This window comes from Neophocaena asiaeorientalis, unplaced genomic scaffold (assembly GCF_003031525.2).
Source record: "Neophocaena asiaeorientalis asiaeorientalis breed wild unplaced genomic scaffold, Neophocaena_asiaeorientalis_V1.1 scaffold676, whole genome shotgun sequence".
NCBI classification, from domain to species: Eukaryota; Metazoa; Chordata; class Mammalia; order Artiodactyla; family Phocoenidae; genus Neophocaena; species Neophocaena asiaeorientalis.
In genome coordinates, this window is record NW_020173914.1 from 649070 (window position 1) to 669841 (window position 20772).

Genomic DNA, 20772 nt, shown 5'->3' on the forward strand with positions numbered 1-20772 from the left:
ATGCCGCGGAGCAACTAAGCCCGTGCACCACAACTAGTGAGCCTGCGCTCTAGAGCCCGCGAGCCACAACTACTGAGCCCGTGTACCCTACAGCCCGCGTACCACAACTGCTGAGCCCGCGTGCCTAGAGCCTGTGCTCTGCAACAAGAGAAGCCACCGCAATGAGAAGCTCGCTCACAGCAAGGAAGAGTAGCCCCCGCTCACGCAACTAGAGAAAGCCTGCACACAGCAACAAAGACCCAACACAACCAAAAATAAATAAATAAATTTTAAAATATTGGTATCACACTTCAAGCATGATACATCTAGAACTACATGTATAAAAATTAAAGAGCAATAAAAATTGCTTAAAAAAACCCCACAACCCCAGAACTTCCTTACAGAAATACAAATGTGTCTGAATACACCAAAAAATATATAGATAGATAGATAAAACATACTGTCTATAAATTAAAACACACTTTTTTGTTTTCAGAAAAGAAGAAACAGGTACTGACCATGTCAAAGACAGCTCCTTTTTCTTAAGGTAGTAGAAATTAATAGGAGGGACTTATTTTTTAAATGTCTAAATAACAATTACATATAGGAAATAATAAAAAAATTTCTCTATAAATTTCTTTATTACACACATCCTCAGAAAACTACAGAATTTTAAAGAATGTCCAGATAGTTACCCTTCCCTACATGTTTTTAATTCTTCTTCCCATTGAATAAAAATGTCAAGTATAGATGACAAATGTTTAAACTGTTAAAAAATCACTCCGTTGTGATAGAAATTTCAACTGATATACAGTCATTTATATTTAAAGTTACTGCATCCGATATTTTAAAGTTATTTAAGGAGAAGTTGACCACCAAAACAAACCATTTCTGACATGTATGGACTCTGACACGTATGAAATCAATCTCCCATGCATTTTCTGTAAAAATTTTTGGAAAATGTACACCAGCCAACAATGAAAAAGGAAAGTAGAGGGCATCAAAGAATCTAAGAAAGAATAGAACTAATAACCCAGAAAGGCAATGAACTAATAACCCAGAAAGGCAACGAAAAGAAACCCCATGATAATAGCTATGCAGCAGGCTCAAGGGTACAGCCTGTCTAAAACCAGTCATTCGATAAACAGTATGATAAATGAAGTGAATGACAGTCACATAAATACTGTAAATGTTATTTATTAGTTTTCAACTTTCAGATTCAAGAGACAAAACATGAAAAACAGTTATGGTTAAAGAACAGAACCTATGCATTACAAATGTTTACACTGTAGAACTCATGGTGTAGCTGAGGGAAGCTGGGTTGTAAGGGGCAGAGAAGGAAAGAAGTACAGAAACCTGAATGCCCTGGTTTTACACTGGGCAGCCACGAGTTACCGTTCAAAATTAATGAAGCAATAAATACAGCTCAAAGTGTAATACCTAGAGTTATTAAGATAACAGAAGAAGAAATATGATAACAAAATTGAGAGATGTATAAGATGGTAAATTCCTAATCTTTGAAAGCAGCAACTTAAGTTAACAGGGAAAAGAAAGAGAGATGTGAGCACACTGATTACAGAACAGAAGCAACCACTTGAGAACTAAAAACATATGGGGAAGAAGATATGAGAAGTAAGTCTAGGGGGGTGGGGATGAAAAAGTAGGAAGGAGAACATTACTTTTCATTTTATATACGCTTTTTATACTTCTGAGTTTTTATTTCCAAATATATGACTATTTTTTATAATTAAAAAAATGCCATCCAAAGTCTTCTGTTTGTGATTTCAGAAGGTACACGTGGGAGGGACACAATAAAATGTTTAAAAGTTGCTTGGTTTCAGATTAAATACTGTTGATTAATTTTTAAAGATTTATAGTAGATAGAGAATAGCACCAAACTTTTCATAGAAACTAATTTTGTAAAAATTCCTTCACAAATTTAGGAAGCTTTCAACCCCTGTGATTAGTGAGCATCTTTCAGTTCTCATCCCCTCCAATTCCCCCCTTTACAGGTGCTAATGAAAACACAAACAACACACCAGGCTAAGTAGTGAAGAAAAAAAGTAAGGTTAGGAATGATTTCTGTCCATTAATATTTGCTTGAGCAGCAGGACAACAGAAACTCTGTCTTTTGTCTGAAATCGTTGCAGAGGAGAGCTGGATGATGTTAGAGAGATATGATAAATATAAACCAAATTTCAGTTTCAATGAAAAATAAAAGCTGCTACATAGGGTTACCTAGTATTCCATGATTTAGGATTAAAAAAAAAAATTTATACTGCAGACTCTTCACCCTTTCAATTTGCGCCTACATCTATTCTTTTTCTTGGGTCTCTATCGAATAAAAGAGGAGAGAAGAAACGTGGAATATGTGGAGTATGTACAGTAACGTGGAGGTAAAAGAAATGAGAAGTCACAAAAGAAAACACTTATAACTCTTAAAACTACAGAACTTATCTTACAAAATCTAGATATATAAGAGTACTTAAGTATTGGAACTACCCAGTGTAAATAATATGCAAATATCCTTAAATAATCCATTTTCCCCTGTATACCTTATTCATTCTGGAAATAAACACAAAGCACAATGTCAGCTACCATTTCAGAGCAAAATATGTCAATAGTTACTCATCTAGTCTTTTAAGATTTAAAAAAGTTATTATAAAGAAGCACTGCTGTATTTCTTAAGATGAAGATAATGTATGTGTTCCCTTTTAGTGTAATGGAAAAAAAAGTACTTTTTGCCTTTCAAAACAATAATTTTAATTATTCTAGTCTGATAATTTCATCTCAACCAAAATAAGCTTCAATATTTCTGCATGTCACGGTTTCAGTATTTCTGCATGTCTCTCTGTATAAGCATACACAGCAAGAATTTAGAAGAGGATGCCCAAAGTGCAAGCCGTCTCCATTTGGGGTATAAACAGAAAAAAAGTGAAAATACAGTTATATTTTTTCATTCTAACCCTTAGGAAACTGTAGCAGTAAGGTACTTTATACTGTGTAATCTGGTTTCAATACTGCTAGTTACAAATACTGTAAATTACACAAATATGAATTGTGCAGTATAGCATGGTAGATGGGACAATGGACTTTCTCATCAGACTGAAATGAGTTCAAATCATGGTTCCACTATTTACTAAATGTGCAAACTTAGACAAGTTATTTATTTATTTATTTTTGGCTGCGTTGGGTCTTCGTTGCTGCACAGGCTTTCTCTGGTTGCAGTGAGCGGGGGCTACTCTTCTTCGCAGTGCGCGGGCTTCTCATGGTGGTGGCTTCTCTTCTTGCGGAGCACAGGCTCTGGGCGCGCGGGCTTCAGTAGTCGTGGCTCGCGGGCTCTAGAGCGCAGGCTCAGTTAGTTGTGGCGCACGGGCTTAGCTGCTCCGCGGCACATGGGATCTTCCCGGACCAGGGATTGAACCCGTGTCCCCTGCACTGGCAGGTGGATTCTTAACCACTGTGCCACCAGGGAAGTCCCTAGGCAATTTATTTAAATCCTTTGAGATTCTTCTAAATTAAGACTAATAATATGTACTAGGACAGGCACCAGTGTTTGACATATGTTAGGGAATTTGAGGTGTTAAATCACATCTCCAACAGTACTGAGCTAAAGACTAGTTTCCTTAGACTCTCAGCCTCTCCAGTTTAAAGGGACATCCCTCAGTAGAGTTTCGTGACTTTAGTGTGCCACGTCACAAATGAATTAGTTGAACAGTTTGCTTTTGCTGGCTGTTGCATCATTATATTATCAGTTCTCATCTGAGGAGCAGCTTATGTATTAAAAATCTTTTAAATTGGGTATTGATTTACTCTTGTTACATATGTATACATATATACATGCATACATATATATGTGAGAAATACAATAATAAAGAAATCCAGTGCAAAATAATGAAATAGATAAGAAAAACATATGGTTTATGGGCTTGAGTCTCATATTTTAATTGTAGTTGTCATGTTTTAGTTTTGACCTTGAGGTTATATGTACTTCACCCGATCAGACCCCTCCCTTTCTCAATTACAAGCAAGAATGGCATAAAATCTCTCTTGTTGTTCCATGCGCAAGAAGTTTTTTGTTTTTTTTAAGAAAACACTTCCTTTATTAGATGCAGCTATGCTTACATGTTGGTGCATTTCAAAAAGCAATGTTGATCAGTGGCAATGCTTACGTTAAATTGAGCACGCACAATTATAATGGCAAAAAATCCCTAAGAACAGCTTTTACACATCCCTCTTGCTAGTGCAGCTCTGTGTAAAACCAGAAAGTCTGCAAAGTGTGCTTTCTGCATCAGGAGTTTCCCTCTCTGTACTTCTCCTTCCTGCTCCATGGTGAAGAAAAGGTTTTAAATGCACATAAATTAAGACAGTTTAAAATGTAAGTGTTAATGAGTTTCAGTCAACTGAGAAATGGTATATTTTCAAATTGAGATAAGAATTGAGGTCTAGAAAAGACCAGGATCCCAAATAAGGATGAAACTGAAAGGAAAAAGGTTAGAAAACTAGGGGAAAAAAATTGGTCAGAGAATAATAATAGTGGCCATATACCCAACACTTCATATGACAGCCAGATGCTTTAAGTAAATCATCTCTTATACTGCCAACAAGCTCACAAGTAGGAATAATTACCTACATTATTAGATGAGCAAACTGAAATTCAGAAAGGTTAAATGATCTATCCAAAGTCACTCAAGTAGAAAGTAGCACAGCCAGAACGCAAACTGAAGTCTGTCCGACACCAAGGAAAGTTAACTCTTTATCATACCAAACTTCTGGAACTTAAATTTCTGGGACATCAAAATTTTGTTAGAGGGCCGTTATCTTTCCCTTCACCTGTACAAGACAGAACAAAAACTAGGTATAAAACCAGCTTATGGGGCTTCCCTGGTGGTGCAGTGGTTGAGAGTCTGCCTGCCGATGCAGGGGACACGGGTTCGTGCCCCGGTCTGGGAGGATCCCACGTGCCGCGGAGCAGCTGGGCCCGTGAGCCATGGCCACTGAACCTGCACATCCAGAGCCTGTGCTCCGCAACGGGAGAGGCCACAACAGTGAGAGGCCCGCGTAATGCAAAGACAGCTTATGTCTTTGATGAACACTCTCCTTTTTGTTTTTTTATTTTTCCTGTTACTCAAATGAATGAAAGAGAGACTTAAGAAAGAAAAGAATGAAGGGCGGGAGGGAAGGAGGTGAGGGGGAAGGGAACCCATAGATTGTACTTTCTTAATCTGAAGTATCGTCTGTCTGTCTGCACTCCTTTTTGTTCTCTTGCTCCTCCCAGCAGTACGACATAACTCAGACACAATCATATTGAATTGCCCTTTATAGTCCATGGAGAGAGAATTAGAAAACAAAACGTGTAAGTTTAACTCCCAAAATATACACTGTGTTCTACATGAGCCTCTTTTAAATTCTAAGAATTCCAATGACACACTGATTTACTTCTGTTTCTGGAAAGTTACAGACTTACCATGAAACTTCGAGGCTTCAGGATCATTCACATTGATAGCAATTAATTTCCAATCTGTTTCACCCTGATCAATAAGAGCCAAAATTCCAAGGATCTTCACATGAACAACATCTCCACGAGAAAGAACCTTTAAAGAGAAAAGAAATTCAGCATTTGCCAGGCTTTGGAGAAATTTACTCATATATCATAAAAATCTATATGAAAGATTAAAAGCACTATAGACTGAAACTTAATAATTAAAATTATTGTAAACACAGTCCTAAAGCCTTTTATGATATCCTTCTTACAAAAGATGTCTTGATCCCTTTCTGGAAAATGAAATTATTTATAGATCTTAAAATTTAATGTACTAGGCCTAGAAAACTCATACTAATAAGCAGAAAATAAAGTCATGTATATCATGTTATAATATAAATCTGGCTTCTGCTGCTTGGGGGTAAAAAGACATGAGAATCCTTTGAAACTTGGGGGTAAAAAGACATGAGAATCCTTTGAAACTGCTTTATAGTACCTTTTTTGCAAACAATATTTATCAGTTACTAGTGAAAAGTAAATTTTTATCATATCTGAATACAGCCTTAAGATAATGAATGACAATGAAAGAATTATTAAAATGTTAAAGACAGAGACAAAGCAGGTTTCATAAAATGCTTTAAAAAGATTTTAAGTGAAACCAAGAAACAGCACGATGTTGAAGCAGATGTTCCTTGTACTAAAGAAAGTTATTTCAGTGGTTCCCTCAAGTTGCCAATGCCAAGCTTATATGCGTGCATTCTTTCTATAGCCTTTTATTTTTAAAGGTTTAGTCAGCTATAGAATTTCACTGTAAGCTGAAATCTGAACACATGCTTCAGAATAATTCCTTCATGATTCAAAATTCAGCTTTACATCTGGAAATCAAGGTATGCAAAGGAAAGTCACTGTTGTGTCTTGAAATTATTTGAGAGAAAAGAACAGATCTTAAACCATAAAGTCAAATAAATCCTTTCAGAACATTTGCAAAATGAATCTGAAATCTTAATATAAATCTGCATGAAAGTGCAATTAGTTTATCCAACAGATTAATGTGACTGTATAAACTAAACTGAAATACCACTTTTAGGAGAATATGCACAATTATATTAGCCAGACTCTCACATGTCTGGGCTCTATTTAGTGCCCAGCACCATATTAGACACTATGTATACAGAAAGAAAGCATCCCATTTCTTAAAGGTTTACAATCTTGTTGGGGAGACTTACACACCTCATGCCAGGAGGTCCTTTATAAAACAAAAATGTTCAAAGTTATCACATAATCATCAATGAAAGGTGGTTCCATTGGTTAACTCAGTGATGAACTGCATCCCTGCTTCTCAGCCAGAGGCAATTTTGCCCTCTAGAGGACATGTGGCAATGCTGGGGACATTTTGGGTTGTCACAACTGGGGGGGGGGGTATTATTAGCATATTAGCGGGGAAGAGGCCAGGGATGCTGCACAGGACAGTCTCCTATTACAGTATCATCCACCCAAAATGTCAATAGTGCCAAAGCTGAGGAGCCTGCAGCAGACTTTGGTGACAGGGGTGTCTATCAGAATTACTGGGAATCATATATAGTTTTTAAAGGCACCTTCTAAATTGTTTTATTTTTATTCACAAGAATTAACTTACTTTGAAATTTCATACAACATAAGAGCAGATTTGAGACTTTTATGGTTACAAGGGCAAGCAGGAAGCATGTCTGGGAATTACCAAGTTTCATCAGAATGATAAATGCCCTCTGATCTCATAAGCAACAGAAAGGGATTAGACAAACCACTGCCTTGCAATAACACTTTAAAAACTGGAAAGGAAATTCTCTCAATCAAACCAAAAACTCAGGATAAGATGCTTAAAAACAAATGGTAAAATTCTTCTGAATACCCCACAATTCAATTCAGTCTAAAGCAATTCAACAAATTTTGCAGAACACATAATGTTAGATACCAAATGAATAACACTTCTCAAAGAACTTAACTTAAAAATTTCTGTATCTGTGATTCTAAGTCTATTAACAACTTCCAGGACTCTGCTCCTTTTCCTTTGCTCATTTACATATGTGGTGTTAAAAGAGGCTTTCTTCTATGATGTTCCTTATAGATGATTTAAGGACTAGCCAGGCATAGCCCGAAGCAAGATAAAGGAGCTGTAGTCCCAACAAAGGCCTATTGTTTAGATGGCAATTAAGTACTTACTTCATGTTTACTAAATATTTTTTCGGGCCTCATTAACTAAAAGAATAAATTGCTTTGGATATAAGATAAATCCTATTGCCTCAGTTCCATTATAAAACCCTCAGTCTACCCTGCGAGGAAATTAATGTACACAGAAGATTCTGTTACTAATTCCTTGGGAATCATACAGTTGACCATGTTTCAAAAATGAGTCGACACTATGAAACAAGAATGTAGGTATGCCTCAAAGATTTCAGGCAGAATCAGACTAGGGTTATTACAGACTTTTCTAGCTATTATAAAAATACTTCAAAAGACAGGATTTTTAAGTCACAAATATATGGGGTCAAATTCTTCCTCCACCATTCCTAGAGGTGACTGAGGGCAACTACTTCACACAATATTTTAGGACTTGGTTTCTCCACAGTAAAATGGAGATCACATGACTTACTCCTTGATGTAAAGATAAAGAGCAAAGGAAACAACAGATGCATGAACTAGAACACAAGAGGTCTTCCACAGATATTAGTATTTTTTCTCTCTGGGCTCTACCTGTACTTATCTGCTCACACTTGTCAACTGCTAACTCCTGGGAACCTGGAATGGGCAGAATGTAATAGTGGTCTACAACAAAACTTCTGTGCTGATTTAGAATTTGAAGAATGAGGGGTAAAACTTCAACCGGACCCAATCAATATAAAACTATGGAAAGTAAAACTGCGTAAAGCCTGTTATCCTGTGTATTAGGTTTTTACTGTAGTGTAACAAGTTATTATAAATCAAAAGGCTTAAAATAGTATATACTATCTCACAGTTTCCATGGGTCAGGAGTTTAGGCACAACACAGCTAGATCCTCTGCTCATGGCCTGACAAGGCCAAAATCAAGGTGTTGGCCAGGCTAGGCTCTGATCTGAAGGTTCTAAGAAAGAACCCATTTAAATGCAATTCTTTGCAATTGTAGGACTGAGGTTCCCCCTAAATTTGCTGGCTGTCAACCAGGGACTGCTCTCTGCATACAAAAGTATGCTTTCAAGATTAATGATGTATACCTTGTTACAAATCACTTACATTTAAAACCTTTAATTTTATTCCACATATTTAGTGACTTTGATACGTTTATTTAAAAGCCTGTATATCAAGTTTTCTTAGATTTCCTTGTTTTGTCAATAATGACTTAGTGTTACTAAGTCAAATCAGTTTATCAGGTACCGAGATTTTCATGATTTCCAGTTACCAGTCTCATTAATTACGTGCTCACTGACAAATTTTTACATCAGTGAAAATAAGATACTTTCATTTAATCTTTTTACTTATACGCTTAATATCTGGCACAAGGATTTAAATTAACTTAATAATCTGCACTTAATATAAACTGAGTGGCCCCAAGGATTATACCTTCAGAGTAAGAGTTTTCTAAGGAACCTTCCTACATTGTTGGTGGGAATGTTCGTTGATGCAGCTACTACAGAAAACAGTACACAGGTTCCTCAAAAAGCTAAAAATAGAGTTGCCATATGATCCAGCAATCCCACTCCTGGGCATATACCCAGACGAAACTGTAATTTCCAAAAGATACATGCACCCTTATGTTCATGGCAGCACTATTTACAATAGCCAAGACATGGAAGCAACCAAAATGTCTACTGACAGATGAATGGATAAAGAAGATGTGGCACATATATACAATGGAATATTACTCAGCCATAAAAAAGAACAAAATAATGCCATTTGCAACAACATGGATGGACTTAGAGATTATCATACTAAATGAAGTAAGTCAGAAAGAGAAAGACAAATACCATATGATCTGTTATATGTGGGATCTAAAATATGACACAAATGAACTTACCTACGAAACAGAAACAGACTCACAGACACAGAGAACATACTTGTGGTTGCCAAGGAGTAGGGGTGGTAGGGAGGGATGGATAGGGATTTGGGGATTAGCAGATGTAAGCTATTATATATAGAATGGATAAACAACAAGGTCCTACTGCATAGCATTGGGAACTATATTCAATATATGTGATAAACCATAATGGAAAAGAATATGAAAAAGAATGTATATATATGTATAGCTGAATCACTTTGCTGTACAGCAGAAATTAACACAAAATATTGTAAATCAACTATACTTCAATAAAATAAAAAGAATTAGGGTTTTCTACTATATAACCTTTCCATCGATGCAATGTTATTTAATTTAGTGACTCTTCTTATCATAAAATAAGACACAGGAAACTGACCCAATGTATATAGCATAGCATCTGGAACAAAGGAGGTACTCATTGAAATATTTATATTCTTCCTTCTAATCTATTCATTTTATACACACTTCACTACCCCCTCTGGAGAAAAAAGGCCAAAAAATAAATTTGTAAACGATAGCTTAAATTTGAAATAAAGCGAAGAATCTGGCCATATTTCTGCTGGAGAGATAAAGGAATTATAGAGTAACACAAGCATGAACTCTAGCCCCTATTTGTCCTTATCTGGGTGTAAACTAGAAATCTAAGTTGGATGGGAAGCTCCCCTGCAGGAAAGGAGTAAGAGACAGAGGGAAGGAAAAGAATCCGGGGGAGGGGTGGGGGAAGGGCGGGGTGGTGGAAGAGAATAAAAGTACAAGGAAGAAAAAAAGAAGGAAGTAGAAGAATAGGAGGAGAAAAAGCAAAAAGAGAAGGAATAGAAAGTCAAAGAAGAGGATGAAGAGGAGGAAAGGAGGAGGAATAAGAAAGGAGAATGAGGAAGAAGACGAGAAAGAAAAGAGAAGAGTAACAGAAGAACACAGTAAATAAACAAAGTGACAAAGAATCAGAGGACACTATTCACTGAATAACATTCTGGAAGCCTAAAAGTGCTAATATGAGTTTCCAGAGAAAACCGATTTAACCTCAGCTAGAAGAATATGACTCAAGTAATTATTGCATTTGGAACGTCTTACATTAAGCATACGCCCTGTGCCAGGCACTGAGTTACACACTGTAACGGTGAGTCCCATCCTCACAGAGCTCACTGCCATCTCGGAGGAGACAATTAGACCAAAAACACAGCACTATTGGTACTGAGGAAGCACAGATCAGAGAGCAAGTATGTTAGTGTACAGAGGGCAAAGGGAGACTTCTGAGAGGAAGTGATATTACAGCTGAGATCCGAAGGATGAGCAGGGGGAGGTAAGGTGAAAAGAAGGGGAAAGTCAAATAAAGTGAAGGAAGAGAATATTCCATTCTACATAAAAGGAACAGCTTGTGTGAAGGCCTGTACATGAGTGACGGCAGATACATTATAGGAATTGGAAGTTCGGTACAGCTGCAGACGAACAGTGGCAGGAGAGGAAGTCAGAAAAGGAGGGGACAGGGACTCAAAAAGAGTAGAGCTGGAAAAGAATCTGGAATCGGGAGGGAAAATAAGACTCGGCAAGGAAACTGGTCAGTAGTAGGAATAATTCAAGTGCAATATAATTGAGGACTAGACAAAGCTGGCTGCAGTGATAATGGAAAGAAAGAGATTTAAAGGCCATTTAGAACAATAGAATCAGTATTTCATGACTAACAGGATAAAGAGAAGCAAAGGACGATCAAGGATGTCCTGTCAGTTTCTGGCTCAAGAACCTGGAGGTCAGGAGGGAAGGAGGAGAGACGTCCTTCATGTGGACAGGAGGAAACAATGAATTCAGTTTCGGACACAATGAGTTTGAGGCGCCTGGGAGACACCCAAGTGTAGGTGTAGTAGTTGAGAACGTAGGTCTGAGCTGGACATTAATTTGAGAGCAAAACCATGAATGCTTGGGACTGGATCACCAAGGTAATCGCGACACGAAGTGAAGAAGAGGTGAACCAGGGCACAACCCTCAAGGGAAGCAATACTCAAGGAGCAGGCAGAAGAAAGGAGCTTGCAAAAGAAACCCAGGAGGAATGAGAATTAGAGGATATCCAAGATATTATGATATAATCAAAGCCAAGCAAAGAGACTGTTTGAAGAAGGAAGATGAGGTTAAAGGTATAAAATACTAAGGTAAATTCAAGTTAGACAAAACCTGTGAAACAGGCCAGTTGGATTTGGCTAAAAGAAAGCTACCAGTAACCTTAGTAAGAGCAGTTTCACTGAAATGATGGGGGGACGGAAACAATTTTGAAATAGGTTGAAGATTAAGTGGGAAGGAGGAGATAGAGGTCAGTGTTGACTCTTTTTACAAGTCTTCCTATGAAAAGGAAAAAGAGAGGAGGCATATGGGAGGAAGCCAATAAAGAAAGAGAAATTGTAAATACAGGACAGAGAAGAGCTAAGAAAATAGTGTCACTCAAGAGGCAAGAAGGGACATGATCTAGAGCACAGGGGGAAGCCCTGGTCTCAGAGTAACAGAAGGAAGGGAAGAAGGAGTGTCTGCAGGCACAGGTGTCTGGTACTCTAACGGGGAAAGTTAGGGGGTTCCTACATGCTGGTTTCTATGAGCTCTACAAAATTAAAGACAACATGTTCTGCTGGGAGTGAGAACAAAGTACAAGGAGTTTAATGTCTGCAGAGAACAATAAGTATTGGCAATAAATGCAGTAGAAAATAGGAGAAAGGAAGAATGTGAGCAAAGACACACAGTATTCTATGGGTAGCAGTAACCTATGAAAGCTCAGGTTTTGTTTGTCCCCAGTGGGACCCTGCACCCTGGAAACAGGCACACAAAAAAAAGAGTACCAGCTGGCTTTCATCAGTGTTGAACTTCCTGTCTGGATAATGGGCAAGGACGATGAAGACAGGACTCAGCAAACTTATTCTGTAGAAGGTCAGATAGCAAATATTCAGACATCGCAGACTGTACGGTCTCTGCTACACTCCTCAACTGCTGCTGTGGTGCAAAAGCAGCCGTAGACCATATGTAAATGAACGGCTGGAGCTGTGTCATTTATAAAAACAGGTGGCGAGCTGCATTTGACCGGCCACCAGCTGTAGTTTACCAACCCCTAGTTTAAGAGAAGGAAGTAAAGATACAAAAAGAACTGATATCAGAGGGATGAATAGGCTAGAACTTTGAAGAGTTGAAGAATCGGTGCCTTCCAAAGAGAACTGAAGTTTTACGGCATGAATAAAGTTGAACATATGTTAGAATAACAGTCTATGCAACAAACCTTTGAGCCTATTTCACAAACATCAATAGGATCATTATCTCCACAGCAGTCTGTGCTCTTATCTTTTCGACGGGGATCTTCCCAAGTCTAAAAAACAGAAGGGCGGGGGTGGAATATGGGTTAATACTCTCTACAACGTACCTTAATCTTTCCACATGTCCATGAAGTTTTACAGATAGCCATAATCTGAGGGGAAAATTCTCAGAAATTAAACAGGCTCAATGCCAACATGCCAGTACATCCCTAAGCATCATAATAATTAAAACAGATTCATACTATTTCCTCCCTTCTGTCTTTCATTTGTCTGTATAATCACATCTGAAAGTGGGTGGTATTTACAAATACACTCTTCCTCCAAGTTTAGTCAGTGTCTAAAATCATGCTCACTTTTATTTAGAGCTTCAGTTCAGATGTTCCCGTTGTCTGTGCCCTTGTTTCCACTAACTGTCTGGACTGCTGCTTCCACTACTCACTGCTTCCTTTGACATGGAACAGCATTGGGTCTGGCTTTCCAGGTTTGAAAATAAACTTCCTATACTCTAAGTAACTTCTACTAGAACAAACCCAGTTTTCCCTTCATAAACCAAAGAACAAGTATCTACGAAAGAAAAACCCATTTTTGTCCCACTTCATTCCATTTTAAACATCCTCGACCTTTGTCATCAAATCTCGAAAATTTGACAAAACCATGAAAAGGTGTCAACTCTTTAGTTTACTGAAAAGATTATACCCTGTTGGCTATAAACTATATACATTGAGTATTTTTATAAATGAACAGCATAACGGAAATTTGTTATCAAGCTTCAATATCCCTAAGGCACTATCCTTCCCCAAAAGCTCCATAATTAGCTGATTCTAAATGAAACTGTAGAAGTTCCCTGAAATTATTTCTCTCAGATTTATAAGATGTGCAGAGACTGTGTCATCTCAAGAATGTTACCTAGAATTTCAGATTATCCAAGATTGGCTCCTCTAATTTTATATAGATAATTTAAAATGAACCCTATTTACAGCTAAACCCTAGATAAACTCTAGTATTTCCCTTCTGATCATAATTATAGCATATTCAGGAATAAACTGACCCATCCTTACCAGAAAGCAAAATCAGTAAACCACGACTAACATTTCACTACCCCCAATACTAGCACTACTAATAAAATATAAGGATAATAAAAATAACTGTTAACCTTACATATTGGTTATAGGTGAGAGATACCTTCCCAGTGATATACACACACATATACATACATGTATCCCATGAAGAATGTACCACTATTAACCCCATTGTACAGATAAGTAAACTGCAGCACAGAGTTTAAACTTGCCAAGCTCAGATTCTAAATGGTGGCAATGAGATAGAACACATGCTATTAAAAATCATGTTATGATGCCCAGATTTTGATAACAAATATTTGGTAATTGAATGGCAATTACTTTCAGATATAACCTTATTCATGTTTCTCTTCTTTTAAGTTCTCTTACTCTCAGAATCTCCTAAGTATATTTTCCTACGGTTGACCTTACTGCTTCTTGTTTTCTATTACCAGGCATCCATTCATTGAGTTAATATTTATTGATTACCTACTCTTGACCAGGAGTTAGGAACAGAAACCAACAGGACAGTCAACACCCTGAAGAACACCATGCTGATAAATGGTGTAGCATTTGTCACAAATGCTACAAAATTAATCTTAATGTGCTGGAGAAGCCAAGATGGAAGTGAAGTATAAGTGGAATTAGAAAACCCAGAGGCAGAATCAGAAAATATCTGAGAGGTTCTTCCTTCCTAATGCAGGAATCCTTTCTTGAACCTTCCTTAACCTCACTCCCACTCTCAGAAGGGAACAAATGTGATAAGCTAGAAGTCACTCCGGCCTGAAGGAAGATACCTAGATTCTAGTCCTACTTTAGCCACAAACTACCTTGGCCAAAACATCCAGACCTCAGTTTCCTCACCTATAAAAAGAATGGCTTAAATAAGACAATTGCTAGATACATCCCAGCCCTGAATTCTATGGTTGTTAGTGGTCATTCATAATCTACATAAATACTACCAGTGAACAGGAAGCTCACAAATTCATGAGATAACTTAGTCCATTTTGGTCGGATTTAATATTTACAAAAGTCCTTTCTGGTACTGACACAAAAACTGTCTTCATATAAATGGTATTCCATTTGGTTTTTGTGAGTGTTTCTGTTTGTTGATTGGTTCATTGGTCTACATTCCCTTCAGAAACTCCACTTTCAACATTACTTATCAATTTAGTTCCTTCTCTTGAGAAAATAAGTACATACAGGCAAAATTCTTAAGCTATAACAATGCTGTCAGTTTTAGGGCGAGTGAGTGGTTCATGATTTCCCTCACCAGAAAAAAAGACTATACGAGTTCTTTCTATCTCTACTCCTGCCTTTAACACTCCATACCTTCAGGGCTCAGTTTTTTACTACAAAAAGAGAGTCATACTAAATGACTTCTAACTTAACTTGAAAATACAGTATAATTTCAAACAATCACTAGGAGAGGAAATCTTGACAAATTTAAAACTTTATGCCCTCGAGTGTAGCTTTAAGTATCTAACTAGGCAGAGAAACAACTAGAAAAGCACAGTCAGGCTAGAAAAGAAATACCCAGAAGAGGAAATTCCAAATCTTAATATTTGCTTCACAAAAGTGACAAAAGATTAGATCCAGAATTTAGAAATAACTTCTACAGTTATATAAGAAAAAGAGCAATGCAATACAAAATGGGTCAAAGACAGGAACAGGTAATTCAAAGAGGAAACGTGAATGACTTACAAATATATGAAAAGATACCCAGTCTGATCAGAGAAATACAAATTAAAACCAAAATGAGATGCGATTTCAAAAACTTAAAAATCTGATAATGCTAAATACTGGTAATGATGTAAGAAACCTGGAACCCTACTACTACTGGTAGGAGTATATATTATTACAACTTCTTTTGTAAACAATTTGTGAATACCTAGTAAAGTAAATAGGTATGTAACTCAGAACTTAGCAATCTGACTCATAGGCATATACTTAGTAGTATATACGTATATATGTTAAGTATATAGAAAAATTTTAGCAGGGACCCACGAAAAGCTTTAAAAAGAGTTGAAAAACCTATCAAGAGGAATACAAATAATGCTAAACTCATATAAAGGATGGCTATAAAGCTATGAAAAAAAATCAGAATACATAGATTATTGATCTAGCCTAAAACAAACCTTACTCACCCTCATGAAGGTTTTGAGATCATTACCTTACAATCTTATAAATATTAACCAATACATCTGTAATCACCATGATCTTGTACTTCAGTCTCTTCAAAAAAATCACTGAATGGTACAGAGCTGGGTATACAGATGCTTCTTGAGAACTACTTCCTGATCAATCAGAATTCCTATCATCAAGTCAAAGGAAGTAAGATCTACTCAACCGCTACCTGAAGTTCACCAGCTTCAATGTGGAGCAAAAGCTATTTACTATTAGCCGCTGATATCAATCAGTGGCAACAGTGTCATCATCGAGATAATACTATTGAACACTCACTACGGGGCTAAACTTGCTTTGATCATCTCATTCAATATCCACAATAACCTTGTGGGGTAGGTGGCAGGATGATACAGATAAACAAATAGGCCTAGAGACATTCAGTCACTGGTCCCAGGTTATAAACCTAAGAAGCGGTACTAAATGAAACTTGGGGTCACTGAACCAAATTTATAATGAAGTTCAAAGTAATAAATACAATGAGATTACATTAAGACTGAAGAAATCTTGAAGTTAGTGATTCTAGTCCTTTAACATTATTCAGACAGGTCCTCTAAATATTTACATAGAAAGTTATTACACTTGAATAATATGTGGGAGATATGCACAATCAGGGGGAAGACAAAGATGATTCTTGCCCAGTCCAAACTCAAACTCTGAGGACGGCATTATTGCTGTTGCAAGGGAAGTTATTAGGGTTAAACAGTCTAGGCAGATGAAGGTCTGAAATGAGGGCACACAGATGGATTACAAGCTAAATGGAGAGGCTGCTACTTAAACAGTATTCTGCTGCTTAAATGTTCTTCCAAGCGTGGTTGGCTTGGTAACCGCTGTGGACAAACTTCCTGCTGTTACAAGACAAATCGTAAGAGAACAGCAAAATCCAATTACCCACACATGCCTACGAAGCAAATGCAACATACACCGTGCATTCATGGATTCATTCATCCCCAAGTATTTACTGATCACCTACTTGGTGCCAGACACTAAGCTGGGCAGTTGGAAGACATCAGTGAACAAAACAGACAGAATCCCTGCCCTTATGGAGACTGCATTCTAGCTAAAAGATATTAAAAATAAACATAATAAATAACTAAATTATGTAGCATGTCAGAAGCTGGTAGGTGTAATGGAAAAGGGAAAAAAAAACAAGTATGGAAGGAGGAATGGGAGTACATGGGTTAAAGCTCTAAAGGATGTTCTGGGCAGACACCGTGAAGGAGGTAACTGACCAGCAAACATTTAAGAAGGCAGGACGTGTGACCACTGGGAGAGAGTGTCCCGGGCTGGAGGACACAGTAAGTGTGATGGCCTGAGGCAGGAGTGTGCCTGGAGCGTAGAGCAGTCGTGAGAAGGCCAGTGTGGAGGTGAGAGAGCAGGAAGACAAGCTAGACACGAGACCAAAAACATAAATGGAACCGGGGCCTAGCTTGCATTTTAACAGGCTCACTCTGTCTTAACATCAACCTGAACCAAAGAGATACTGGGTACGGTACTTTGCCCATCAACAACTGGCCTAATTTCAACTTTTTATGAACATGAATCTATGTAGCTATTTTTGTTTGGTGTTTCACCCCTACGCAGTCTATAGTACATTCTTCTGCTGAAGACTCAAACACACATACACACACACGCTACAATGTCAGTTTGGGTGTAAAAAGACAGTAAAGATCTCTGGTTGAAAACAGCAGAGAGAATACAGGTCGATTTCCTCTTCCTCACTTCCATTCCAGCCACACTGGCCTCCTTTCTGTTACTCAGGCACTAGAAGCCTCCTTCTACCTCGGGACCTTTATACTTGTTTCTTGATGAATTCCCCTAGACAGCCCTGGATGGCCCTCACTTCCTCAGGTCTTTACTAAGATAACCACCTTCCCATTTTCTTCAGGTCTCCCCCCAGATAATACCACCTCACTGAGGCCTTCTCCCTGTGTAAACCGCAACAATCCCAACACACCCCAGCCCCATTCCCTGATTTAGTTTTCTCTAACACGCTTACCACTATCTGATGTACTGTACATTTTTACTTTTTTTTTTTGTCTGTCTCTCTGCCCAGAATACAAGTCCCAGAAGAATTTTTGTCCCTTTTATCACTGCTTTACCTCTAGTACTTAGAACATGGCCTGGCAAACGTTAGATACTCAAAAAATGTGTATAGAATGAATAAGCAGCTCTGTGAAGGAAGGGCTGGTGTGGAAACGCCAAGGGACACTCGAAACACTGAAGAAGCTGCTGTGGTGGGATGGAAGTGAGGAAAGCCAAAGGCTGCAAAACGAGGCTGGAGAAGCAGGGCCACATCATGAAGGGTTGGGGAGCCATGTTAGGAACTTTTTTATTTTATCCTTTTAGCAACAGGAGACCATTAAAAGGTTCTCTTATGGGCAAAACGGTATTTTGGATACTAGGTGGAGTATGAAATTTCGGTAGGCAGTGGTGAAGGCAGGGGGCAGAGCCAGTTGCAGTCGAGCTCTGCTCTAATGTAAGAACCACTGCGCCTAACAGACCAATATAACAGCAGCAAGAGCATCTTGCACATTCAAACACATGCAGAGGAGTACAAAAGTTTGTCAGGACTTTAAATAGATAAACTACAAAAGATGAGTTAGTAGCATCTATTATGCCCCACTGTAACCACTGGTTTAGTTGATGATCACCCCACCCCCAAAAGTCTATATAAAGACCATATAATAATAAAAGTACCAACAGTAATAATGGGATCACTATCTATTAGGCGCTATTCTAACATAAACGTGCAATAACTCATTTAACCTCAACAGGACCATGTGCAGTAGGTACTTTATCATCTCTATTTTACATATAAAGAGGGTGCGGTACCGAAAGACAAAGGAACTTGCCCAAGGTCACATTACTAGGAAGTGGCAAGCTGGCTCCAAAATCAACATTCTTAGTCACTGATTATGCTACCTTGACCTTATACGTATCTCTCATTTATCTTTGTTTCCCCAACACCTAATACACAGCCTAGCACATAAATCCTTAATAAATGTTTAATGAAATAAACAAATACATACTTTTTATGGCTCTGTTTTTGTCTTTCTCTAATTCAACGGCTTCTTTGGCCTTCCCCTCATCTGTCTTCTCGTACAGACCTATGCCCCAAGCTTAGCAAAAATATTCTTGCTCTTTCACTGCTAGGTCAAACAGGGTCTCTACTTAGGCACCTGGGGAGTCAGAAAACCTGCCTTCTTGGTTTCAACAGACATCCTCATTCTTAGCACACCATGTTAGAAATGCCTGTTTTAACCAAGAATGTATCTACTTGGGTGGTCTAACTGCATCAAAGACAGCCTGACTCTTTAGAAAACATTTTTCTTTTTTCTTTTCCTGTGAATGTTTATTCTACGTGGGCAGCTGTTTTTCTGAGTTGGATAAAGCAAGACCTCCTTTTCTCAGATAATTTCCAAAAAGCATCTTGGAATTTCATGCAAAATATTAAAATTAATAAATAAAATTTAAATAATCAAAATTAAATATTCAGATAGACAGATGCCCTAATGGCTTTTATAAACATAAAGGCAGATGCTTCTCTATGTCCCCAAACCTAGACTTCTGAATCTGCATATTCTGAGTTTTACTCACTAAATTATCTGGAAGGAGTTACCACTTCCCAGGAGTGAGGAAACATGAGAAGAAAACAAAAAGGGAGAAGAAAGGAAGAAAAGCAAATAGTGTTACTCTCTAATAGGAATGCTGCTTTACCATTACTTAGTCATTGTTTCCACTGCTTCCCACTTAAAAATTATAAATTCATAATAGTATATAATTAAGTTGCTTTATTCAATTCACAATGAGTTCTGAAAGAGGTAACAATTTAAAAGGTTCATCTGTTAAAATTTAAAAAACAAAATTCATGCTGTCATATATGAATGTATATAAAAGCATAACTTGTCATATCCAAAGAAATGACTGCAGATAAAGGAGATAAAACATTTTTCACGACTCTTAATAGCCAAGCCCAGAAAAAGAAAGAACATTCAAAATGCCAAATGTGATTGTTCTATATACCTAACTCTAAGAACTTGAGTACAGACATATATATACTTTGAAAAAAAATTTACTGATACAACAAAACTCCACATTAAAAAAATTTATATTCACAAATCTTTCATACTGACATGTCCTCAGAACCAATTTAAATTCAAGTATTTCACAGGATTTACAAGGCAATTTTTTCAGAAGACAGAGAAGTTTTACCATTATAACAAAAATGTTACCTGAGGGAGGGCACCGTAATTCCATATATAACCCTTGTGAGGAAAGATATTTGCCACGTAGCGAAGCTTGCCATCCTTTACATCTTGTTTAATGGGATTCAATGGCTCCTCCGTGGCAATCTAAGCAGGTCATGGAAAAAAGAGGGGTGGGGAATAAGAAACGATTAATTCTATATTCAAATAGTATTTTTTAAATCTGCCATTATCAGACTAAGTATTCATAATCCAACTTACTGATCAAAGACACTTTAAAATAAATTAAGCCAGTTCTTGTTTCTAATTTACTGTTCTGTATTAAAAAAAAACTGTCTGGAAAAGAAACATCAGACTATATTTTTAGGCACTCTATTACTTATGAACTCATTATTTCTAACACAAATAAGAAAGCTTATTGAAACGGCAAGAGGATAAGGATTAATCAACTTCCTCTTTGTTACTAACCTCGGACTTTCTACCATCAATCTTATAATAAAGTTAACTTAAAGATTTTCACCAAGTGACTTC

General features: G+C 37.5%; 1 protein-coding gene across 4 annotated transcripts in view; it reads right to left on the bottom strand.

Moving 5' to 3' along the window:
* Positions 1 to 20772, bottom strand: part of PPA2 (inorganic pyrophosphatase 2) — an 84119-nt gene that overhangs the window by 38072 nt on the left and 25275 nt on the right. For all 4 annotated transcript variants that reach the window (XR_003004041.1, XM_024751891.1, XM_024751892.1 and 1 more), the window contains 3 exons: positions 20269 to 20388; positions 12758 to 12844; positions 5447 to 5573 (listed from right to left, as the gene is read on the bottom strand). Coding sequence is in view for 3 of the 4 variants with exons in the window: in XM_024751891.1 (XP_024607659.1) it covers positions 5447 to 5573; positions 12758 to 12844; positions 20269 to 20388 (334 nt within the window). In the remaining variant the exon portion in view is untranslated. The remainder of the gene's footprint in view (positions 1 to 5446; positions 5574 to 12757; positions 12845 to 20268; positions 20389 to 20772) is intronic.